Source organism: Lepidochelys kempii, chromosome 18, assembly GCF_965140265.1.
Source record: "Lepidochelys kempii isolate rLepKem1 chromosome 18, rLepKem1.hap2, whole genome shotgun sequence".
NCBI lineage: Eukaryota > Metazoa > Chordata > Testudines > Cheloniidae > Lepidochelys > Lepidochelys kempii.
In genome coordinates, this window is record NC_133273.1 from 22,116,025 (window position 1) to 22,142,413 (window position 26,389).

Genomic DNA, 26,389 nt, shown 5'->3' on the forward strand with positions numbered 1-26,389 from the left:
TCAACAACACCTGCAGAAATTGAATGGCTACATCCCACTGAAATTCAGTGGCAGGTGGGTACTTACCTCTCTTTGGCTCCTTTGAAAAGGCCAAGCCTGAAAGAACTTAAGAGGGGAATATGGCAACATAGAATATTAGGGCTGGAAGAGACCTCAGGAGGTCATCTAGTCCAACCCCCTCCTCAAAGCAGGACCAACCCAACTAAATCATCCCAGCCAAGGCTTTGTCAAGCCAGGCCTAAAAACCTCTCAGACAGTGGCAGATTAATGATTTTGTGGCCCCTAGGCCCTGAAATAATTGCCCCCCCCGCCCCAGCTCACCTCCGCTCCGCCTCCGCCTCCTCCACTGAGCACGCCGCCAAGTCCTGCTTCTCCCCGCTCCCTGCCAGGGCTTGTGCGCGAAAGAGGCTCGCGAAGGAGGGGGGAAGAAAGGGGAACACGGCGCGCTCAGGAGAGGAGGCGGGGCCAGGGCGGGGATTTGGGGAAGGGGACCAACAGGGGCAGGGAGGGGGCGGGGAAGGGGTGGAGTTGGGGCGGGGCCTGGGCCGGAGGGCACAAACCGGGGCCAGGGGAAGCAGCCTCTGGCTGCTATTATAAATTTGCCGCCCCTGCAATTTTGCTGCCCTAGGCCTAGGCCTTGTCAGTCCAGGCGTTAATACGCCGCTGCTCTAAGGTAAACATGCAGCATTAAGGATGGGACTGGTTGTTGGATGTACAGGGGACCCAGACCCTGATTTGCTGCACAGGTTATGACCTGATCTTGCAAACACTCCTATGCTCTCACAGAAGCAATGCCTTCCGGACGTATTATAGCTCCTCTCACATGGTGATTGCACGGGGGCAAGAGGCTGCAAAGAGCCTTTTCCCTCCCATCCCCAGTGAGTCCATGGAAGGAGACAGTGAATGGTGTTCTCTGAGCTGAAAGGAGGGCTGCTGGTGGAACACCACACCCCAGAGGGAACCTGTGTGGGTGGGGATGGCACTGGGCTCCCGTTGTGACCGCATAAGGTGGCTCACTGAGCTACTGCATCCATTTACATTAAAAGATTTGACTAAATGAATCTAATGGGAATGGTTATTTTTGCTGTTTACCCTGTTCGATTGAGCTAGGATTGTTCTTGTTTATTCAGCGAACTCTAGTCTGAATACCCAAGTGCCTCTGGGAACATAAGGGTTTTCTTTATGCCTGGTTTATGCTGTTGATATTCTGCTGGCTTCTGCATTAGGCACTGGGAAGAGTGGACTAGTTTAGGAAACGGGGGCTATGTTCCCAGCTCTCATCCCAGCCCCTTCCGAACCCATGTGCTCCAAGACTCATTATCTTCAACACCCAAAACCTTTTTTAGAAACAAAACTCTGGCTGAACGTTTGGTTATGTTGTGCAATCTCTGGCTGTGGCTCTCTCACATCTTGTTTCTCCCAAAACTGGAACCGGGGAGTGCCAGGCTGCTCTGAGAAAAACTATTCTCATAGTGGTTCCATCTACAATCGGCAGTGCTTGTCATCTTGCCTCTTACCATGAGATTTTCAGCTCTGCTTCAGGTCTTGTGTGTGGTAGGAAATCAGTACCCGTTTTCCAGCAGCACTACAATCGTACCAAGAGCTGTCTAAAGTGTAACCTTGTATAAATTGATGGTAAAAATCCTTTAGCCCTCTCTAGACTAGTTCTTACACTGTTGGTAGCAATGAAGTGCTGCAATGCGCATGGCAAAGTTACTAGTTTTCCTAGTCTAGATGCACCAAGGCAGGTTGACTAGTTTGAACCTGGCTTGAACTTTCTGGGGTTCACCCCAAACCAGGTATTGGACATGAGCGCCGTGTGACGAGCATGCCACAAACCCCAAAGCCTTGTGAAATTCACTTGGTTTCTGTTTTTTGTTTTAAAAACTCTGAAACCCCTTTAGAGGTTTGCTCTGGCATATGAGACTGCCAAGCAGACGTAGGTGGAGCTGAGCGCAGGTGACTGATGAATATCATGGGGACTTTGTGGAGTTTGGATGCTAAACCAGATTCAGCTGGGTAGTTTGGGCTCCTCTGAATGTTGAGATTTAGGACCCTCGCTTGAGACTCCTGAGGTGTGAAAATTCTGACGGACCTGAACCGCAGGAATTGTTTGTACACACTTTGCAATCTCAGACCAATGTGCTTTTCTCAGCTGTTCTCAATCTTGAAAGGTGCTGGACCATCCTGTGTGGTGTTGAGAGCTCACAGCTTCCCACCTCCTTCAGCGAGAGGAGAGGGTGCTCAGCACCTGGCCGGTTTGAGCCCCACATGAGCTGTCTGATCCACAATATTCCCATAATCCACAGAGACCTTCCTACCAACACTACAAAAAGAAGGATTCTAGGTGGACTCCTGAATGTCGAAACAACAGACTGAACTTCTACATAGAGTGCTTCCGCCGACGTGCACAGGCTGAAATTGTGGAAAAGCAGCATCACTTGCTCCATAACCTCAGCCGTGCAGAACACAATGCCATCCACAGCCTCAGAAACAACTCTGACATCATAGTCAAAAAGGCTGACAAAGGAGGTGCTGTTGTCATCATGAATAGGTCGGAATATGAACAAGAGGCTGCTAGGCAGCTCTCCAACACCACTTTCTACAAGCCATTACCCTGATCCCACTGAGGGTTACCAAAAGAAACTACAGCATTTGCTCAGGAAACTCCCTGAAAAAGCACAAGAACAAATCTGCACAGACACACCCCTGGAACCCCGACCTGAGGTATTCTATCTGCTACCCAAGATCCATAAACCTGGAAATCCTGGGCGCCCCATCATCTCAGGCATTGGCACCCTGACAGCAGGATTGTCTGGCTACGTGGACTGTCTCCTCAGGCCCTACGGTACCAGCACTCCCAGCTACCTTCGAGACACCACTGACTTCCTGAGGAAACTACAATCCATTGATGATCTTCCTGAAAACACCATCCTGGCCACTATGGATGTCGAAGCCCTCTACACCAACATTCCACACAAAGATGGACTACAAGCCGTCAGGAACAGTATCCCCGATAATGTCACGGCAAATGTGGTGGCTGAACTTTGTGACTTTGTCCTTACCCATAACTCTTTTACATTTGGGGACAATGTATACCTTCAAATCAGCGGCACTGCTATGGGTACCCGCATGGCCCCACAGTATGCCAACATTTTTATGGCTGACTTGGAACAACGCTTCCTCAGCTCTCGTCCCCTAATGCCCCTACTCTGCTTGTGCTAATTGATGACATCTTCATCATCTGGACCCATGGCAAAGAAGCCCTTGAGGAATTCCACCATGATTTCAACAATTTCCATCCCACCATCAACCTCAGCCTGGACCAGTCCACACAAGAGATCCACTTCCTGGACACTACGGTGCTAATAAGCGATGGTCACATAAACACCACCCTATACGGGAAACCTACTGACCGCTATTCCTACCTACATGCCTCCAGCTTTCACCCTGACCACACCACACGATCCATCGTCTACAGCCAAGCTCTGCGATACAACCGCATTTGCTCCAACCCCTCAGACAGAGACAAACACCTACAAGATCTCTATCAAGCATTCTTACAACTACAATACCCACCTGCTGAAGTGAAGAAACAAATTGACAGAGCCAGAAGAGTACCCAGAAGTCACCTACTACAGAACAGGCCCAACAGAGATAATAACAGAACGCCACTAGCCGTCACCTTCAGCCCCCAACTAAAACCCCTCCAACGCATCATCAAGGATCTACAACCTATCCTGAAGGATGACCCATCACTCTCACAAATCTTGGGAGACAGGCCAGTCCTTGCTTACAGACAGCCCCGCAACCTGAAGCAAATACTCCCCAACAACCACGCACCACACAACAGAACCACTAACCCAGGAACCTATCCTTGCAACAAAGCCCGTTGCCAACTGTGTCCACATATCTATTCAGGGGATACCATCATAGGGCCTAGTCACATCAGCCACACTATCAGAGGCTCGTTCACCTGCACATCTACCAATGTGATATATGCCATCATGTGCCAGCAATGCCCCTCTGCCATGTACATTGGGCAAACTGGACAGTCTCTACGTAAAAGAATAAATGGACACAAATCAGACCTCAAGAATTATAACAGTCATAAACCAGTCGGAGAACACTTCAATCTCTCTGGTCACTTGATTACAGACCTAAAGGTCGCAATATTACAACAAAAAGATTTCAAAAACAGACTCCAACGAGAGACTACTGAATTGGAATTAATTTGCAAACTGGATACAATTAACTTAGGCCTGAATAGAGATTGGGAGCGGATGGGTCATTACAGAAAGTAAAACTATTTCCCCACCCCCCCACTCCCCACTGTTCCTCAGACGTTCCTGTTAACTGCTGGAAATGGCCCACCTTGATTATCACTACAAAAGGTTTTCTCCCCCTCCCCCCCTCACTCTCCTGCTGGTAATAGCTCATCTTAAGTGATCACTCTCCTTACAATGTGTATGATAACACCCATTTTTTCATGTTCTGTGTGTATATAAATCTCCTCACTGTATTTTCCACTGAATGCATCCGATGAAGTGAGCTGTAGCTCGCGAAAACTTATGCTCAAATAAATTGGTTAGTCTCTAAGGTGCCACTAGTCCTCCTTTTCTTTTTGCGACTATTCCCATACCCTCTTCTTGAGGGAGCTTGGTGTTAAATGACTCCTCCTCTCCCTACCTTAGGGTGACCTGGTTCTGCATCATCTATAAAGACTTCAGGAAATGGATACAATGGTTTTGGTCTTTGAATATTCAAGCAAAGCATCCAGAGTGCAGCTGTTTCACTATCTGCTAATTCTCCATATTAAATCCCAGCCTGTCCAAATGTTGCCAGTTTAATAGCTCCTGGAGGGAGAGGGAGAAATTAAGCAGCTTTACACATCTTTAAAGTTATTTTGTTAAATAATGGTTTTATCAGGAGGTAATCCTGAAGCTGAGTTCTGTAATGTAAACATGTATTGACATGGCCCATTTAATTTACCTGGATACTTCAATATGTCAGCTTTGGGGACTTCATAGCTGATCTCAGCTTTAAGTGTTTTTAAAGCCATGTTTTCTAATAACTATAAACATGTTACCTGGAGTCAGATATTGTTTCATAAGAGACTATAAACCCTACCAGCTATTTTCTGCCAGACGTTATCACGTTGATTTGAGAGGTATTCTTTTGGGCGTACAGCATTACTCATGTGAGTAAGGGTTGTGGAAGTAACATCTCAGGAAGATGACTGACAGAGACTATGGTGACCAGGTGTCCAGTTTTCGACTGGAACACCAGGTCAAAAAGGGACCCTGGTGGCTCCGGTCAGCACCGCCGACCGGGCCATTAAAAGTCCAGTCGGCGGTGCTGCGGGGCTAAGGCAGACTAGTCCCTACCTGTCCTGGCTCCGCGCTGCACCCCGGAAGCGGCCAGCAGGTCTGGCTGCTCAGTGGGGGCACAGGGCTCCATGTGCTGCCCCTGCCCCCAGCACTCGCTCTGCACTCCCATTAGCTGGGAACCGCGGCCAATGGGAGTTGTGGGGGCGGTGCCTGCAGGTGAGAGTAGCGTGCCTCTGCCTAGGAGCCGGACTGACTGGCTGCTTCCGGACGCAGCATAGAGACAAGACAAGCAGGAAGCCTGCCTTAGCCCCCCTGCCACGCTGCTGACGGGGAGCTGCTGGAGGTAAGCCCACGCCCCAACCCCAAACCCCAATTCCCTGCCCCAGCCCTGAGCCACCCAACCCTGAGACCCCTCCTGCACCCCAAACCCCTTTTCCCCAGCCCCACTCCAGCACCTGCACCCCCAGACAGAGCCCTCACCCCCTCCTACACCCCAACTCTCTCTCCCTTTCCAGTGCCCCTTCCCATACCCTGAACCCCTCTGCCCCACCCCCCCAGCCTGGAGCCCCCTCCTGCACCTCAAACCCTCATCCCTGGCCCCACCCCAGAGCCCTCACCCCCAGCCAGAGCCCTCACCCCCTCCCGCACCCCAAGCCCTGCTCCACCCCAGAGTCCTCTCCCGCACCCTGAACCCCTCATTTCTGGCCCCATCCTGGAGCCAGTGGAGCTACAAGGATTTACACCTGCTGAGGCTCTGTGCCTGTATTTCAAAAACAACCAGAGAGCCTGCAGAAGCGACTGCCTCACAGAGAGAGTTTAGCTATCTGTATCCTGTCAACATTCAGGCTGCTCCTTCCAGATTGTTGGGGCTGCAATGTACTGAGCCATGACCAGATACAAGAAAGCCAAGGGAAATGAATGGCTAGTCTGAGCGGCTGCCCTGGTGAATATCTTTTGTGTATCCCATGAAGTTTGGGGCTTTCTGTAAAATACCCCCAAGTGGCTGGCCTGATTCATATTCTTCGGAGCCAACTTTCCTCAGTGCGGACTGACGCTTCTATTAATCTATAGAGGAATCAAATGAATCCAAAATGTGACAAGAGCAGAGAAGAGTAAAATATTCAGATTCCTCCCTCTTATTAGCCCCTGAAATCTGCGTGGTCTGGCCACATGAATGCATGTGTTTCTCTTAAGCTACCCGTGGATAGCTTTCACTATTGAAGGGTGACCTTCCTTTGAGGAACAATTTTCCTAAACTGTACATCCAAGTAAATTCATTCTCCATTACTGGAAATATGTAAAACTAGACTGGGCCTGTCACTGGGAAATATACTATAGAGAGAGACCCTTTACTGGCTGAGAGATGTGACCTGTTAACTCTATTCTGTTGCTAATTTCTGGGACTCCTTAGTGTACCTTTCTTGTGTTTTCCACAGTCTTACTTCTCGGGTTTGCTCTTTGTATTTGAACAGGCTCTTCCTGTCTTCTTCTCTCCCAGCCCAGCTATCTATGCCATTCACTCTTGCAGTGCTGAGTTGCCATGTATTGTAGGTTCATAAACACAGGACAGTGAATACACTTCAGGGTTTGGCCCAAAGAAAAGTTGAGCTGAGGAAAGAGAAATGCTGCAGCACAAACCTAGATAACTGCAATACCAGCAAAGGGAGCACAGACAAATACAGGCCATGTAAACTGCTGTCTGCAGCGACATTCGCCTCTCCAACCTTCCAGTGTGAATGTCATCCTTTGAGACATGCCTTTTTTTTCCCACAGGAAGAGAGCAAATTCTTGTAAATTCTCTCATAATAAGTCATTTTCTGCACTTCATTGCAAGAAATAAAACTGTCCTGGCAAGGATGCTTCTTCTTGCTCTTCAGCACACAGACAGTATCTGCCTGATTAAAGGCAGGCTGCTGTGAGGAAGCCAGGTTTTGCTGGAACAGAAGCGAACATCACTTTACAGTTCTCCTTATGGCAAGTGGCTGTACTGCTGGCTTTTGTGCGAACATTTTTTATCTCCGTTTTGCTTGGTCTTTGGAGCTTAAAATGCTCTGAGTTAATAAATCATCAAAAACAAGGACATAACCTTGATTCTGTGTGCAATATCAATACATTACTTAACGCAATCATGAAACGGAAGAACAGTTCCATTTGTATAATTCTGCATTAAAAACCAGCAGATCTCTACATTTTAAAAGCAGCCTGCAAAGTGTCTCCACCACCATGGGAATGAAGGGCCCCCTTTTTTAATGGGAAATAAGTAGCCTATGAAAAGGATGCAAATGAGCATTTTTGTGCCATTGCCTACCCTATAGAGCCACACTCCAGTCGTGCTTTTGTGGCTTCAGTGAAATGGATTTGCAAATAGCCTGCAAGCTGGTGACAATTAGTGTGTTGCAATTTGTCTAAGCCATTCTGTGGCCATGATCCTAGTTAATTGCTTTGACAGATTACCGAAATCAGGGATTTCGAGTCTGGTGGGCACACAGTGAGTATCTTAATTTGTCAGCTGCTGGGATTAATCCCTTCCCTGCCACATAGGATGTTAGTAGCTCTCCTGGGGTCCCACCTTCGTCTTGCTGGGAGCCCATAGCCCTTTGTGAAGGAAAGATATTTGTCTGAGGGCCATCTCTCTCGAGGGAAAGCACCTTCTTCTCTGGTCCTAGGCCTGCTATTGATCACATGATTAATATAAAGCTAGTAGGAAGTGATTCGTTCATTAATTTCTGTTTGCTGAGTCCCTCTAGGTATAGTCAGGGATTTCAAGAGGCAGGTGGAGGGTGTGTATGTTTTTGACCTTCTAGATCCTAAGAACATTTAACCCCAAACCCAATATGAAATACTCTTTTTTCCCCCCCATTTCCCTCTTGCTGTTCATCATAAATGTTAAGCCTATATTTGCTTTATTCCCTGTTTTGAGTGCAACTGTCTTGCTGAGTTTCTTTGTTGGTGAATCTCAGAGCACCCTCTCACTCTTGCTCCTGTGTCATTTGCTCTCATTAATCCTATGCTGTAAAAAATCAAAACCAAAACTAACCACGCTCCATGCTAGATGTGTGTAGGAGCAGGAAGTTAAGCTCATGTTCTGTGGGTGGAGATATAAATGACACATTGTGGGGCTGACCGCATCTCCATTTATTTACTCTTCTATGGTGCTAAACACCATGGTATCTGAGCATTTCCGCTCACTTTGAGAAGTTGTACTCTCTTAAACCAGGGCAGTGTTTGGCTCAGCAAGTCCGGTAGGTCTGTAGAATGCTAAACAATGCAGCTGGTTGAGATCTGACATCAATTTTGCCCCATGGCCCTACTCACGGGTTTTCAGTGGCTTTCAGTAGTTTCCAGCAGCAGGTTATTCAAAGATGTCTCACTGAACTGGCTCATGTTTGATAACTCTCTGGCAGGGCCATTTGCAGCCACTCTGTTGCACAGCACCCTGCTAAGCCTTTGATTCTGTGTGAGAAATCGCTGAGACAGACCAACAGAGACTAGCCGTTCTCTGGGCAAGCGGCAATTGAAAGCTGCCCCGAGTGACGCGGAAGTGGATAATTTCCAAAACAATATCATTTTCCCAAAACAGAGCTGGATTTTACAGACCTGAAAACATGGCACCCAGTGAATTAGAAAACAGGCCTTTCCCCAAAATACCAGTTTTTCTGAAAGGATCTCTTTCTTGTCCAGTAAGGGCATCTTCAAACTGTTTTGACCTCCTGCTCCCTGAGTCACAGAAGCACAAATAGCTGGGATAAAGAAATTAGCTAGTGCAAAGTCAGGGACTCAGTTGGCCATTTCCTCAAGGCCTCACGTCTCAGCATTTTCCCTTCAGCCAAGGAGAGTTACCTGCGATGTGCTACATCTGCCCTCCACACCACATTGCTGGGCCACTGAAGAGCAATGCAGGGCACCTGGTCTGCTGGAGGCTGAGCACCTTGTCCTCTTAGAGGGAAGATTTGATTGTTTATTACTATGAATTACTTGTATTACACTAACGCCAACCAAGATCAGGGACCCACTGACCCAGTGTGGTACAAACACATAGCAAGAGACACTCCTGCCCTGAAGAGCACACACACAGTGGTAATGGAGAAGACAGGCAAAGGAAAGCACTGTTATCCCCCTTTTACCAAGGGGAAACTGAGGCCCAGAGAGGCTAAATGACTGGCCCAAGGTCACATGGGGAATCTGCTGCAGAGCAGAGAACTGAATCCAGATCCCTGAGTCCCAGGCCAGTGCCTCAACCACAAGATCATCCTTCCTCTGGGCACTGGAATAAAATGCTTGTGGTTGGCAGTTCACACTAGAGATAGAAGACGACTTCTGGATCAGAAATGGACAGTGCCGTCAGCTGTAACTCAGAGTGAACTCAGCCCATTCTGCACTTTGCAAAGGTTGGGTCCTCGTGCTGTGCTGTAGCTCATCATACTATCTATATGTCCGATAAGTCTGATACCACCTTGGGGACCAATACCACATACGGGATTGAACTCAGAGAGTTTGGCCAGCTCTGCTGGGTCCTGTCTACAGATGCTACTTTCAGGTCAATGATGTTTATAGTTTGGAGAATCTTTGTCTATTTAACCAGTTAATCTCGGTTTATTTCTGTTGTCACCCAAATGGCAGCTGTGCAAGGGACTTTCATTGCACTTCTGAAGCAGCAACAAGTAGCCAGTCGATTGGAAGGAGAGAGCATTAGAGATTGACTTCTGCTGTGGCAGATGATTGGCCAGCTCTGAGCAGCTCCAGAGGGCAGGTCAGAGTAGACTGTAGTGATAGCAAAGAACACAGGCAGCCAAGGCAGCGGAGTCTCAGAGTTTCTCCTCCGCCTCCCCGCTAGCCCCACGAAGGGTGCGCTATCCTCGCTATCCTCGGAGATCTGTTACAGTCTCAAGAGGCCTGTCATTTCCACTAGAATATTGCAGGGATCATATCAAAAGGAGGGAAAGAACATTTGTAACGGGATCTGCCTTTGAAGAAGAAGAAATCCTCTCTCTGCTAAGGCAAGAACAATGCTCCTTTTCAAAAGGAAAATTCAAAGGCAGTCCGGGCTAAATAAATAAATACACCAAGCCCCATGTGAATCCCGCTGATTTAGCAGTTCGATTGTTGTTCTTTTGCCAAAGAGTTGCCTGGTTGCATGTTCACTTGCTAATTCACTACATGGAAAGGACCTATTTTCTAAATTAGCAGCCAAAGGTGCAGTCATTATGAGCGTGTGCATGCGAATGCAAAATGGGAAGCTAATGTTGCGAGTCAGGACGGAAGGTAATTTACTCCAACCGCCTTCATTGTTTTGAATGAAATTGTTTTTTCAAGTTTCTGTTTGCGGGGTATCACTCAATGCCAAGTTCAGAACCCTGGTGATATTATTTTACTAGGAAATACAAATTGCATCATTATCTTCTTTGGAAAAAACAAACACAAACTTTTCTTTACTGCTCATTATCTTTTCCGATCCATAAGATAACCACTCACGTATCTAAAGAATGTTTGTGTGGGATCAGATTGTGAAACTGATACAAAGATGGTGGACCCCAATCTGACATGAGGAGGTAGATTTCCAGAATGACAGGACACAAGCCACCTCTCTTGAGATGCTGTCAGACAGGCTGAGAGAGGCCTGGGGCTGTGTTTGCTGTCCACTATGCCACTCATTTACCCATGGCACAGTCAAGGGCACAGGTGAGCACTTAGCATATAGGGAATAACAACAACAGCAATAATAGCCTTACATTTACACAGCGTCTCTCCTCCAAAGATCTCAAAGCATTCAGGGATCTCAAGGACATTAGCTGAGCATCACAGCACCCTTCTGAGGCAGGGACTCATTACAATCCCTGTTTTTACAGATGGGGAAAACATGGCACAAGGAGGTGATGGGACTAGGGGTGCTCAGAGCCAAGACTTGAACCCAGAACTCTAAGTCCCAGGCCTCCTGGCTATCGATCGCTAAATGATGCTCCCACTACAGATGCAGCAAGCTCAGGGGAAGAGCTCCTCTGGGTATGTAGGCTTCCTCAAGCTGGCCCAGGGGAGCTACAGCATAGACTTTAAAAGGGTCATTTCTTTTCGAAGCAGCGCTATAAATGGTTGGCTGCTGACCCAAACTTTGTAAACCTCCTGAGCCTAGAAACTGGGCTGAGAACTTAGTCAGACCAGGTTTTCCTAGGAGTTTTTCCAGCACTTCTTGTTCCCACCCCAGCAGGGAGTACAGCACAAATAGCATTTGACCACTCTGCTTCTGGTTTAGGCCAGAGCTGGGAAGTGAACAAAGTTGACTAGGACATTTAAGACTCTTCAAGCATGAATCAGTTTGAGTTTAGCTCTAAAAATGGGTGCAGGCTTTAGGGGCTGCTTCTCCCATCCCTGACCTTGGATGAAGAGGGAGGAAACATACATTCTTACCGCCAAATGGATGGGGAATAAAAAACGTTGCCAGCAGAGAAGTCATGGAGCTGCTGTAGCAAAAGCACAGTTTTCAAAAGGATATTGCCCTGGCATGAGCGTGGAGTGGAGTGATTTGAAATTATTTGTTTCGAACTCCCCCAGATTTCTGAGTTTGGCTGCATCATCATCATCAGACTTGAGCCTTGGACATGAAAGCACAGCATTGGACTTTTCAAGATAAGCAAAGAGTGCAGTTTGCCGAGAGCCTGAAAGTACTGTTTCCTAAGTGCCAACTTCCTACTTCATCGAAGCAAGTTGCTCTGTTTGGAAGAATTTAAAGAGGGACTTTCATACTGGGGAAAACTTTCAAACATATCACTTAAAGCAGAAAGCCAGGCACTTGGTTCTTCAGAAATGCCATGCTCTGTGTGCAGAATATGAAACACAATCATGTTTTTAAGCAGAGGGACCCTCCCTGTCAACCTGCCTTGGTTCCTGCAGCAAAGTTATAAATTTGAAGTTGAGACGACAAAAATAGCAACGCACTGATGCCACGAGTGCAAGATTAAGGCTCCACACCTTGATCTGGCAGAAAAAGGGGCCATCTATGAAGGAGTAAACTTTCCTCCCCGCACAGGTAAGTGGATACCAGCAAAGGTGGTGCAGGGTCAAACCAGCCAAGCAAACAGGCTCTACCTCTCAAGCTTGTCAGCCTAAAATTAGGCACCAAAACTCACATCCAGGCATCTAAACAGGTGCCTTGATTTTCACTAGTGCTGAGTACCCACAGCTCCTGTTCAAGGCAGTAAAAGCTGTGGTTCCCTAGCTGGACACCAGGCCACTCTTATTCAGTTGCCTACATACAGTTTTAGGCGATGAGCTTTAAGCACCTACATTTGGGGCTGTGCTGGCCTTGGCTGTGAGGACAGTCCTGCTCTGGGTCCTTGGAACAGACAGCATTGGCAGCCCCTAAAATCTGCAAATGTAACCCCTTTTCCCCCATACAGCCCTGAGTGCAGGAATTGCCGCTCAGCATTTGCGGGAACCAGGAACTGAGCTGCAGAAATTTTGTTCTCTGGTGCATTTATTCATGATCCTTAATTCCAGAATTAAATCCTGGGCCTGGGCGGTGGATCTGTGCGCAGCGGGGACCCTGCACCCCATCAGGGAGCTGTGGCCTAGCTCCGAAACAGTGACCTGCCACGCTCCTGCAAGTGGTGTGTCCAGTCCAGACGGGGAACAAATGCCGTGTGGGAAAGCGGACCCCGCTACCGTGACCAACAGCTGTGCACTGTCGTTGTTGGGCTTCTAGTGCCAGTGAGCCCTTAGCTTGATCATCCTTATGTGTCGGCTGCTGGAGGCCATTCCAGGGCACGCTGAAGACACTTTTGGTGCAGGTAGAAGAGGTGCTTGGAGTTAGTTCTATTGAGGGATCTTAGAGGCACATTTTCACAGCTGTCAGACCCCCAATTCAAAGGCACCATGCCCACCTCTCTGTGTCTCTCAGGTGAAGCTGACCTAGAACACTACAGGCAGATTCTCACCGTTTCGGTTGCCAAATGTGTGTCAGAAATGATTAGTGTGAAGGAGAGGAGAAGAACCTCCTTGGCTGACGTTAGGGGACAGGTAAAGGAGAATGCGTCAAAAGCTGGACCATCAGCCTTCACGCCCTGGAGAGGGTTGGGGTAGAGGGGGCTTCACAGCAAAGCTTCTCCCACTATCTCTTTTTCACCACTTCTCGCACATGCCACGTTGTCCTGTCAGCTCAGTCCTATGGGCCCTGGCTCTGTGTTTGCTCTGATGAAGCGGTCGGAAGGGATGTCTGTCAGAAGGCAGGGGTTTCCCTACAGTGACAATGCTGCTTCCAGTAAATAATACACCCCGGGTGGGCCCATGGCTAAAACTAGTGTAGCAAGATAGGCACCTTCCCGGGGGCATCTCGCTTTCAAGCAAGAGTAGCCCTGCCAAACTTACTACCCCAGAGCCAAATCCATCCTGGGGGAATGCCACTTACTTCGGCGGGACCAGGACAAGTTTGGCCTCCAGTAGCTTTGTCCTGGAGACAAAGAGAACATCCCCTGGGATCGGTATGCTGGGGTAAAGTGACTCCCCCTAGGGAGGATATCCCAATGTACCCCTGTTCCCCCAGTGTCTCTATCCTGAGCTAAAGCACTCATTCACTACTGAGAATTAATGACTCCTCAGTGAGAATACTTATGGCCAAACTCCATCCCTTAATATCTTCAGTTAACTCAGTTTAGGCACAAACCCTGCCCTTTATAGTCACAGTCACGGGGTGGCTGTCTGCAGTCACTTGAACGCTACCAGCCTTGCTCCCACTCAGACCCAGAGGTTGCTGCCTCATGCCCCAATTCTGGGCCCTGCTCAGATGTGCAAAGGGAACACCCCCCTGTGCAGGGAATTGCAGGTGCTAGCCTCCCCAGAAAGGGGTCAGACAAGAGTGGGGTCTTGGTCCCCCCATTCCTGGGGCAGTGACAGTGGCTAATTAAAGGGTAGGGAGAACGCACTTCATCCTGTTCCAGATAGGGGAATGGCTGCTGCCTTGTGTGCCCTTTTGGCGACCCGGGAGGAACCCTGGCTCTGCATCAGCCACGTGTGACGCAATGTTGGTAGCCAGAGGATGGGCCCTGTGCACCTTGCCTTGCCCTGGAAAAATCACTTTTACTGCAGGTGCTGCTGATGCTGGCCCTTGTCTTCCTCTTGTTTGGGCACTGCATGGCTGTTCTCTGCAGTGGTACAGTGAGGACAGGAATTTGCTTCATTGTCCTCATCCTTTAGTTCCATTTCTGCGGCATGAGCTGAACAGCAATGCCTGAACCCTCTCCCTCGGCCTCCCACCTCAGCCCTTCTCTCTACCAGCTATCCCCAGATTCTGCCCTAGCCACGCAGCCAACCTGTCAGAGCTGCCACCATCCCCTGGCCTTGGGCCTGAACTTCACATTTCCCACATATCCACTTTCTCCCAGAGTCCTTCACTCCCCCACCTTCTACCAGTCTACCTTCTTTCTTACAATCCAGTTAAAAGAAAAAGAACCTAATTAAAATCTAAATAACAGACTTGTAATTATCACAGTGTTTAATCCTAGACGTTGTGCCTTTGACGCACTATAATTTAATTTCATGACTGGCTTTCTTGCTAGTTTATAATTAATCTATTTTTTTGATAAAAAAGATGTATTGCAATAGATAATGTACTCTGGAAGCCTGTCACAGCCAGCCTGACACACGCTCTTCTTGGAACGAAACTTTTCAAGCAACAGTTTTAACCGGTGCCGGAGCCATTGGGACAGTTAACCACTAACGTCTCATGTTAGCCCCTGATCTGGAAAATACTTACCACTCTTGTGCTTAAAGTTAAGCACGTAGGTGAATGTTTGCAGGAGTTGGGGTTCCTGTGGAAAGCTAAGGCTTTCTTTGCCTCGCATTAGATAACGTGAGTGAATTTAGAGCTCATAATGCGAGAGACTGATCGCGAGAAAGATGGGGGGAGGGGGGAATGATACAAAATGTCATTGACATTGGTTCCCATTTTTAAAAAATTGAAATTCAAAATTTTGATGAAAATTTTTCTTAGAAACTCCAAAAATTCAGGGCAGCTGTAGAGCTGGTCGGGAAATGGGGAATAAATATTGCATAAACATTCAGTATTTTCCTTGTTTTCACTGAAATTCAGAATTCTCTGAAAAAATTCATTGCAACATTGAACTTCTGCAAGCCCCAAGCAGCTGCACTGATAACACATATGCAAGCCCTGCCATTGCATCTCATCCCTGGGCAACAGCACCCCCTGCTATTTCATTTCCCCGGATGCACGCACACAGCTCTGCCACTGTGCCTTGTTCTTGCATGTAGCACATCCCCTTATAGTCCAGTCTGCATGTCTCAGCACATCAGACTGTTTAGCCTAACTTAGAACTTGACCCCATGTCTCTAAGCCTCTCAGCTGTGTGTACCTTCAGCCTACTGACCTGTTTTTAATGGAATAAAACGCCTCCCTTTGGAGTATTTGGCAATAAATTATTTCAACTGCCGAGAATGTTTTCCTTAAAACTGTTCTTGCTCCGATCTGCTATCAGTGAAGAAGATGTGGGTAGGATAACTGAAGAGAGGGGAGTAGCCATTTCTGTGTGACTGACAATGATGAATGTCCCAGAAGTCCTGCGTCTCAGAATGGATGGGCTAGTCTGGGGCTAATCCGAAGAGTATTTATTATGTGATGGATTCCACCTAGAGAATGCTCAAAACCTTATCAAGATCTTCCACTATGGACTAGTATCCCTAGTAGCTAGCAAATTGCTAAGTAATGGCCTAATTCTAAAGGCAGGAGCTGCTCCAGTGGTTCTATTCTTCACCATCCTGAGCACCATCACCTGACAAAGGGGCTTACGACATGGACCCGACCTGTGATTTTGAGGATGTGGAGCAAGAGGGAGGCAGTAATTGGTGGATGCATTAATCCTGCCTTTAGCTTGCTTTATGAGGGAGGGAGGCATACGAATGGGATGCAAAGTTACCAGATCCACGTTCCACCTTTTCCTGTGGTTCCCCCTAAAAGTTTAATGCAAATCTGAGTTAGAAATACCTGAAGTAGACAGAAAGATGCTGTCCAATCCCAGAGCCCTTCTCACAGAACAGAACCAATTCATGTTAATTTATGGTAATTAATTATTTCCACCTTATAGCCAAGGATGACTCTATCTAAGCCACCTATTGCTGTGCTAGCCACCCAGTTAGGATCTCAAAGCAATTTACAACCATCAGTTAACCCGTAAACCTCATGAGCAGCCAGTGAATATGATCATCTCCATTGTAGAGATGGGAATGCAGAGGCATAGAATGGGAACATGGCTTCCCCACTGCTATATAGTGGGTTGGGGAAGAATCTGGCATAGAACCCAGGAGTTCTGACTCCTGGTCTCTCACTCTAACCTCTTAGCACACTGTGCCCCAAGGGCTGAGGGGAAGGAGCACCCTTGGAGAGCACCAATGGGCACTAACACCGAAGTGTACCTCGCTTGTTCCTTTGGAGTGGCTGCCACAGACTTTTCTGTCGGGCAGCAGAGTCCCTCCCCATTGCTAGTTCTGAATAGTGGAGTGGTGTGTTGCCTAGACAACCAGAACTCCTACACATTGCTATTTATTCTGAAAGACATTTTACCTTCTCTGCTGTTGCGAAATCCTAGGAAGAGTGGGGGTCACATAAGATTACCTCCTGCGAGGTGATGGGGCTTCAGACTCCTACCCCAAATGCCCCCTCTTGAGGGGAGCCATTAGGCAATTGGGCAGTTTGCTTGTCTGGCAAAATGTCATTTAGAGTAAAGGCCCCTGACCTCACTCCACTCAAATGTACTGTAAAAAGTGAGGCTAATTGGGATGTCCACATAAAACTGGGACAGGGTCAGATGCCAGCCAGCCAGGCATTATTAGCATTCCAGGTCTTTGCATTCCAGCAGTGCATGGAGTGTGCCAGGCACGGCCCATCCCCAGGAAGACCTGGTCTCAGCCCTTGTGAGCTTATACTCTAAGGGCAGGATTGCGTCTGGGAATGATGCAAGGAACCTGTGCATGGGGTCCGGGTGGTTATTTTTGCTGTGTTCAGGCTGGTTTCCTCTGAACTCTTATGTTAGTATCTGCTAAACCTCCTTGAAACAGCAAATGCGCATTTGCAATCCTCTGAGCTGCCTACGTGTTCCTGTGTCCATCCTGGCACTGCTTTTTACTGGTTTACTGCTAGCATCAACGTGCTGGCTGTGCTCGTGGCTGGCACGCTGCGTACTCGTATTGGGATTGTGGCCATGCTCGGGGCTAGGTAATTGCACTCTGCTGCGTACACTTTGGCAATGCAGCAGGGTCAGCTATTGGTGTGCTTGTGTATAATATGTAGACTAGTAACTACGAGCCTGGAGTTAGCAATTTTTTTTAATGCGCTGGTGTTCCTAGAAACAGAGCAACAAGGAGATATTAGGCCAGTTTCTCAGCTAATGTAGATTGACATGGCTTTGTGGATGTCATGGAGCTGTGCTGATTTACGTGAGCTGAGGACCCGGCCCTATTATTTCAGCTTGGTCATGTGACAAAAGAACAAGGGAAATATGAGGAGTGTAGAATATACCATATTCTTGTAGGCTGTGAACCCAAAACCAGGGAGAGTTTGAATGGGTAATTGGGAAGATCAAACACTGCAGCTGAAGTGTGGCCACAATCAGAGTATGGTTGGACTGTGCTTGGCTGTCAGCATTTACAGGCTACTAACAAAAGCACATCATTCTCATCCTGTTTTCTTCTTGAGAAACAGCCAAACAGCGAGTGACTGTGTATGTGTGTTTGTGTGCACAGGACATAAGAATGTACTTCTTCAGCGGGATATGTTGTCAAGGAAGGCAGACTGCATCTTTCATTCCTAGCGAGGAGAAATTCCAAATCATATTAAAAAGTTAGACAAAGACCGAAATGGAGTCTGACATGCCAGTAGAATGACGGCAGGGCTGTGAATATTATTAAGGTGAATCTGTGTTTAATGTTCTCATTGGAAAACTGAACTCCTGGCTTCTAACCAGCAGAGAGTGGGTGTTACCGACTGAGCCACAGACATGCAGCATATGGGAAATGGCCCTTATGCTGGAATACAATTACTTTCACATAGCAGGTATGGTAAACCTAGGCTTTGAAAATCCAGCAGGGGACCATGCTGCATGTTTAACTCCAGAGAACAAACCCTGGTACACATCCCATGAAAATGTATGATGAATAAAGTAACAGATTTGAACTTTTCTGATAACAAAACAACAACTCTGGCCAGTAGCTCCATTATGTGCTGTGAGATATACTTCTATCAGACTGTGAATTCAGCCGTCTCAAAGAGTTTGCCGCTTAGTGCAGAGAACACGAGGAAAGCTGGTGAGTGTGCAGTCATTTCCTGAAATCTCTCAGAGAGTCAGGAATCAGATTACTGTATGGAAAACAAATGGAAAAAACAATAAAACTGAACTGAGTTTTGGGAAAAAGACGCCACCCCTAGAGACCCATAGAACAGGCTTCCTCTCCGCAGCAGGGGCCACGCATAGGTGTGAGACAGGAATTCTGTCTCCCCTGCCCATTCCGTCCTTGGCTTCTCTGCAGCAAGGGGGCATCTGGTGCCAGTTGTACTGTGGTTTTTAATCTGATTTGGGCGCGTCAACAAGGAGCTGGGCAGAGCTGACTAGCTCCTTTGGCATGCTCTGCCAAACAGCCCGCAGATAAGAACCGCTTGTATTGCTGCTGGCGAGAGCTGGGCTCACACCAGTGACTTGGAGGGGAAAGGCTACATCTGCCATTCCAAGTCTGCAGGATGGTCCAGCCATCCAGAGGCGGGCTGGTATAATGCAGCAGCCACTGTGAAGACCCGGGGATGGTTTGGCGGCTCCCTTTGTCTTTCCTCCTATTGCACTGAGTGTTATTTCAGAGCGCTGCTCTAACCACACCGCTCCACCTCCTTTGAATCTCTGCTCTGACTTCCCATTCTCCACCACATCAGAGCCAAGCTTCTTGTCTCTCTTTAAGGCATTTTCATTATTCTGCCCATCCCTGCTGGTCAGCTGTTGTAATGCCCTCCCCTCTGCTTTTCCAGTGGTCTTAGAATCATAGAAAAATGGAACGCCCCCCCAAATGAACTCTCTTTGGGTTTTTTGGAGTTCCCTCATTTCACTGCCTTGTTGCTTTCACAGTTTTTTGTTCCATTTTCTCCTTATTTCAGCCAAAGAGAATGGGGCATGATCAGGTACTCAGAGGTGAAAGGACTCAGATTTGTGCTTGTGTTTCAGTTGTGGGGGCAAAGCATGAGGGCAGAGCATCTAAATCACGTCTAAAAATTGTCGTGAATTTTGCTCTGACCTCTCAAGGTCCCTTCAGCCTTACATTTGGGGGGTGTTCCATTTTTCTGTTGAATAATTGGAAAGATTAAAGAAGACAAAAGTTTTGAATGAAAAGTTTTGACCAGCTCTGTTTGCAAGTACAGTGACTTCTAAGAAAGAGGAGGAGGATGTGATTTGGAAAATATGGCCCTACACAGAGAGGTAGCTTTTTAAACCAGTGGTGGACTGTGTTTCTGAGTGTCTGGGCCTTAGTCTTATCTACCTTCATTTACTCAGGCACCACGTGGGTTTCAGAGTGTTACCAGAAGAGAATGGTAGGTATTCGCCTCTGCTTTGCACTGGCATGAATGACTGCACAGGATGTCAGGCAGGAAAGGGTTAGTCCATCTATTCATGAAAGGCACCCATTAACTCCCACTGACTTCAGTCCCAGCTTTCCTTGGGTAAATGCTGTATAAAACCAATTAAGGATTTCAGGAGTTTTAACGGTAAGAGTAATTAACCACTGGAAGTGCTTACCAAGGGTCGTGCTGGATTCTGCATCACTGGTCATTTTAAAATCAAGATTGGATGTTTCTCTAACAGATCTGCTCTCGGAATTATCCTGGGGAAGTTCTGTGGCCCATGTTCTACAGGAGGTCAGACTAGAGGATCACAATGGTTCCTTCTGGCCTTGGAATCTATGAATCTATGATTTGGCCCAATGATTCTTTAGAGAAAAGGATATGGGCATGTATCTAAGACATTGCGCCGATTATCGTTTTAGCAAACTACTTTAGATTAGTTAAGTAAAACTTTAGTGGCGGGGGGCAGGTTAAAACTCAGAATTTTGTAGTCCTGGAATAAAAGTGGAGAAGAAGCAATGCTTCAATATGAAAGAAAGTCTGAGTATTTTAAATCAGCTCAAAATAAAAAAGTGACTTATGGTGACAATTCAATGCGAGGTGCAGCTCTTCGTTTTATGTAAAAAGACTAATTAAAATTGAAGTGCACCCCACTGCACTTTCTTAATTGTCTGTAACATACCAGACCCCTTAATAAAACCTAGAGCGCAGGGTGTACTGCAGGGACATAAACTGGTAGTTAATGATGTAATATACAGTGAAGTGCAGTGCTTAGCCAAGCAGGTCAGCCTGGTAAATGAACTCCGGAGATAGCTGCTCTGTTTGAAGCACCTGGTTCATAACAGTGGGTTACACATGAGGAGCAAGAGTGCAGCCACTCTTAGCCTGGAGCTGATTAACAAATTTGCATTCCATGCACTTCCTTAAGAAAAAGAAAACATCACATAGAATATTGTCAGTTCCCTGGCCTGTTTTGTGTTAACTCTGTATACCTCTCTGATCATGCCAGATCTGGTCATTCGTTATGGACAGTCAGCAGGCTGTAGTTCATCTATTTTTCTGTCCTGTCTCGTTCTGTTTCATTTCATAAAATGTTTTACAGCCCCATGGAGGTGCAATGTAAAAAGGAAACACAGACCCTTTTATTCCAGGATCACGTCATCACAGAAAGGAGAGAAGTGACCCATTAAGTCAATTTTCCTAGATGCTGTTGACAATAGAGGTTGAAGGATATAAACATGATCCCATAAGGAAACTAAACGCATCATTAATATAATGTTATGTTGTTTTAAAGCTGTGTATTGGAACTGTACTTGTATATATGGCACACTGTAGCCTCAGCATTTAGCTTGGTACTCTTGCTAAACTGTCCCTGGCATAGCTATTGGTATCTGTATTTTGAATGAAGTTAGGTATGTACCCAGCTATAGAATGTTGCCATGCCAATTTGAGCATTGCTGACAGCACAGTTCCTGAAGATCAGCACCACTGACATTCTGCAGAAGAATGAGGTTTCATTTCCTGTGGGCTACTTTCCTTATGGCTTTAGTGGCCTGGATTTGGGATTGGATTTAATTAGCGTGTAATGTCAGGTCTACTTTGGGAGCTTGTGAGAATGCTGCAGGTAGGGAAAATGGATCAGTCAATTTGTGTGTGTGAGAGAGAGAGAGAGAGAATTTCATCTTACTGGATTCAACCCTGAAGTTTCAGAAAAAGTAATTTGTTGTACATTGATATATTTTCTGTCTCTGAGTTCAGAAAACTCTTGCTGCTGACCTTCTTATTTAATTTGTCTTATCTCCTTACTTCTAATGGGCATGGACTCCAGGTAGATAAATAAGAAGGAGACGTAGGGAAAGGTTTTTTGTTTTATGTAGAAAAAAAGAATTTGATATGGAAAACCTGCATTTGAGATGCAAAAATTAAAATATATGAATTTATAGATAAACATATTTAAAGGCAGGGAAGAGAATGAAAATGACTCCTGTTAAGGCACTGTTATTGAATGTTTCTGGTGTGAATCTGTACATTGATAATTAATTAATTACACAGAAAGCCGGGGGAGACATCTTACCAGCAAGTGAAATGTTTATTCTTCATAACTACAAAGGCAGCCCCAAATTTGCAATGTGTTTCATACAAGCAGCGTGGAGTATCCTTGAAGTCAGTGAGGCCCAGGGGTCTGTGCACACCATCGGTTGCAGGATCTGGACCTTAAAGGTAGATTTGGGTTAATGAAGTCAAGCCTTTTATGCCAGGATTAGTAACATGAGTCTCCTTTTCAACCCGGCCATGACTGGAAATGCCTCTAACCACTCGAGTTAGATTTAAGTTTGTGAATAAAGAGACAGGCTGTTGGGAGCATGACTATGGGTTATATACTGTATCTAGCTAATATACAGTTCAGCTAAGAATGCTGAGGTCAGAAATGCACACACACTGGACATATTGCTAAGGACTTTTCAAAGTAGAATCCATTCTTGAGTCATTCAAAGCATGGCAGTGTACTGTTCCTGTTTCATACCCCTACTTAAAAAAATATTTAGGCCAAAATTTCAAAACTGGACATTGATTTTGGATGCCCCAAGTTTTGGGGGTTCAACTTAAGACACCTTGAGGTCAGTTCTGAAAATGTTGCCCTTAATATGTAGAAAAGCAGATGGCTTATTCTTTTGAAGCTACAGAAGTCATTTTCATTATGTTTCTTCTGGTCTGGTTATCAGATTTTTCTTCTCAACATGGGTAAACCTGGCATGCTACTCTAATAGATACACAAACATTGCATTGTAATCTGTTACATAAATCATTTTCTTTCTCTTTTTCTAATACAGTTCGATGTCTGTCCGCAGGTCAGGTTGCCCGGTAGGAAGCCATGCTTGGATATTAATAGCCATGTTTCAACTAGCCATGGATTTCACCATCTGTGAATCTGTAGCCCAAGGCCAAGGGTTTAGGCTCCTGCAAAGGCCTTCTCACTGGCATAGATTGTCCCATAGTCCTTTGTGGAGTTTTAAAAATGGACAGCAACTGAGGATTCCTGGCCCTTTTTGGAACCATGTTTCTTCTCATCCGGAACGATCTCATGGGCAAATACAAACATATCATTCAAAAAGGCCACACAAAGCCACAGACCAGTTAGCAGGCTTTTATAAAAGCATGCAGTCCAAGCACTCTGCTACTGCAAAACCAGCCCCTTCTGTTGTAGATGGGAGCAGCAGGAGTACAGACCAGCAGACTCCTTTGAAAAGGGGGAAAAGGCACCTCCGAGGGAGCAATTTTGATCACAGAGACAGGAGGCCCACCACGGTGCCTGAAGTAATTGTATGGGGCCCAACAGGGGAAGAGGACTCCATGGAAACCAGTACATTCCCTGGGAATTATGGCACCACCACGACTTCCGCTTTACAAACCAGAACGACTACTGTGGCAACCACCACCACCACCACTTCCACCACTGTACGGTCTAAGGGGTTCACAGCATCACCCATGCCAGGGCTTAACAAACACAAGAACAACCCTGGCAGGATTAGCACAACGGAACCCTACACCAGCCACAAGAGCAATGGAAAAGAAGCCCGTCCACCTAAGTTAATGGGAGACACTACAGGTATTTTCTGTCTGTTGATAGGGTTTTGTTTTAACTGTTGATCTGGGCTAAGTAAGAGCAAAAAACCTATTGCCGAGGGCAGAGGTGTGTCCTATATGATGGGCACCAATGAGGAGACGGTACTGCGGGACAATGCCACAATATAAACAAGGTGCAGTGTCTGACGAAGGCTTCATATTGTGTTGGCTTTGCCAGGCTGCAATCATCATTAAGGAGTAATTAAAGAGAACATTATAGTATAATGTCCAGGTTTCAAAACAGTTAAGCAATTTTCAGTTAGGGAAAGGTGGGTGAACAGCTTTGAATAAAACGAAAACTGACCTGAATTTTTTTCTGAAATTTGATCTAAACTTTTTTTGTGATTTGCAAAACATCTGTATACTCTTTCTACTGTATTTAAATCTTCCTCTGCCTTCTTGGGTTCCCCAGGAATATAGCAGTATTTTTGGTTTGATCAGCAACAGGAAATCTCACAGGAAAGACTAGCCCAACAAGATTTGCAGCCTGGTTTTGCAAACTCAAGAAGCGTCCAGATTTTGGGGTGTTTGTCCAACAAAGTATTTTGCTGTTCACATATTTCTTTCTAGTCCCTTTCATACAATATGTCACTAATCATATACACACTGTGGTTGCTAGCTCTGAACTGCAGACAGATTCTATATGCAACATACAAGTCTTAACAATCCCTGAAAAGTGTAATAATAATCAATGTATTAATGTGGCACTCTGACACAGTACAATATGCAAACAACCTAGATTGTTGGTGTTTCAGCTTTGGTGACTGCGGAGAAAACTGAGTTTGGTTTTCACTATTCTTTCCCTGATTTAGATGCAGTTTTTCATTACACAGAAGCATACAGCAACGCCTGCTGAAGTCATTATCATAATTGTTTTCTGCCTTACAGTAGTACTTTTTTCTCATGCAGACTGGACACAAAGGTTACTTTAGTGCAAGTTAAGCTGGGAGAATTCTGCTAAAGAAATCACAAACCTTTGAGTCAATGAGAGCTACCGATTCCTTTCATTTCTATTGAGGACTCTTCTCAATTGCTCTTCACGAACATTTGTTGAGTAAGCGTGTTTGCAAGAATGTTCTCAGTCAGAGAACATGCAGTAACTATCCATGTTGTGATACATATGCATGCATGTTGATGATAAATGTGTGTGGGCCATCTCAGAAGCTCTTTTTGGCCTCAGGAGTAGGAACAACTTCATTTGACTTAGGTGATCAGACACACCAAGTTCTGAATACTCAATGAAACAGTCGAATTGAGCAATTCATGTGCTGAAACGTGTTCACTTACAACATTCCTCAAGTTATTGTGGTTAATTAACGTATTGGTAAAAAATCTGCAAATCTGAAAAAAAAAGCTACAAAAAAACCCCATGTTCTAATTTCTTACTAGAGTCAGGGGATAAATCCTTCATTAAACTGTTCACTGTGACTAGTTTGTTCAGCATAATTCAGGCTCACATCAGAGTCTCCCATCTAGCCTCTGCCAGGGGTTGTGAGCTTCTAGCATCTCACTGATAGAGTTGGTTTCTGATCAGACTGCAATGTAAGTGTTAGCCTGGGATCTCAAATGCTCCCTATTCTCCTCAGCATCATGTACAGTGTATGATATTAAAAATAAAAACAACCCATCAGGGCAGCACTTTGGATTACCTAGTGTCCCTGAGGAAGATGGTAATGGGATCAGGCTACAGGCATAGAGCATTGATTAGTGCTTAGGACTGGGACACAGCACCTAGCAAAAGGGGGTCCTGGTCCAGGACTCTTGATGCTACCACAGTACAAGTAAATAATTTTAACAATAATAAGCCTGGGGTTGTGTTAGAGGCAAGGTCTTCTGTCGGGTAAGAATGTTGCAGAAAATTGAGAGGAATTTGGGTTTAAAAATGAACACTGGGTAAGCCGATGAGAACTCTGATCCATCATCTTTATGTAAGACATTTGCTAGGAGTTTACAGAGTTTGCCTATTGCCTCTATAAATCTACAAGCCTAATCAAATTTAGTGCAGCACTCATTTACTATAGTATTTAGTAATATTTAGGAAAATATACTATTTTCCACCGACACCATTTGCTGTGTGGGAAAGCAGTTTTCCATTTATTCCAAATTATATTTATTTATTACTAAAGTTATACCATGGAACAATATTATGTATCTTGGCAAATTAATTCACATTACATGGACGCTGAGTAGTCCAACAAGTCAGATGCTTATCTGAGAAAGAATTATAGGGTTTCATGATGCAGTCTCCATCCTGATTAATTTCTCTAATAAACCCTCTTCAGAAAAAATGTCACTCCTAACTTCAAGAAGTTATTCATATCTGTGAAAAGGAGCCCCGCCTACACAGCAGATGAGATGTCAGCCTCAGCTGGCTCAGTTAGCGACAGAATATCAGTCACACTCTCCAGCACAAGAAATCTAACCAGTTCATACTAAGACATTTGATGGAATGCTAAGATTTACTTCCCAAACCGCATGTTTTTTTCAAAGCAGATAGTGTCATCAAGTCCTATTGTTATTAGCAATACTTACATCTGTAGCTAACTACATTTGTACACATGCGTCTGAAATCAAATAGGTGCCTTGCACTGAGAAAATTCCTGTTTATTGCTGTGGCTTAATTACAAATGGTATAACACTGTCAAAGTGTTACAGGGTATTGTTGAGCTGCTGGGATATCAGGGGAGTAAGTCAGAGGAGAGTCTTCCTCACCCTGGACAGCTGACATAGGCTTTTTGTCTAAAATGTGACTCATCATTTATTATCCCTGTAATGTCAAGATTCATTAACTGTGTTGCCAGTCAGTGGTCCTGTATCTGGGACACCACTCTGTGAT

At 45.9% G+C, this 26,389-nt stretch overlaps 1 protein-coding gene across 6 annotated transcripts in view; it reads left to right on the forward strand.

Annotated features, from left to right (window-relative positions):
* Positions 1–26,389, forward strand: part of AJAP1 (adherens junctions associated protein 1) — a 113,399-nt gene that overhangs the window by 25,188 nt on the left and 61,822 nt on the right. For 4 of the 6 annotated variants that reach the window (XM_073316611.1, XM_073316615.1, XM_073316612.1 and 1 more), the window contains exon 2: positions 22,761–23,536. In XM_073316611.1, coding sequence (XP_073172712.1) covers positions 22,761–23,536 — 776 coding nt within the window. Of the gene's footprint in view, positions 1–22,086; positions 22,150–22,760; positions 23,537–26,389 lie in introns of those variants that run through there. The other 2 variants (XM_073316614.1, XM_073316613.1) reach the window with 2 other exon arrangements.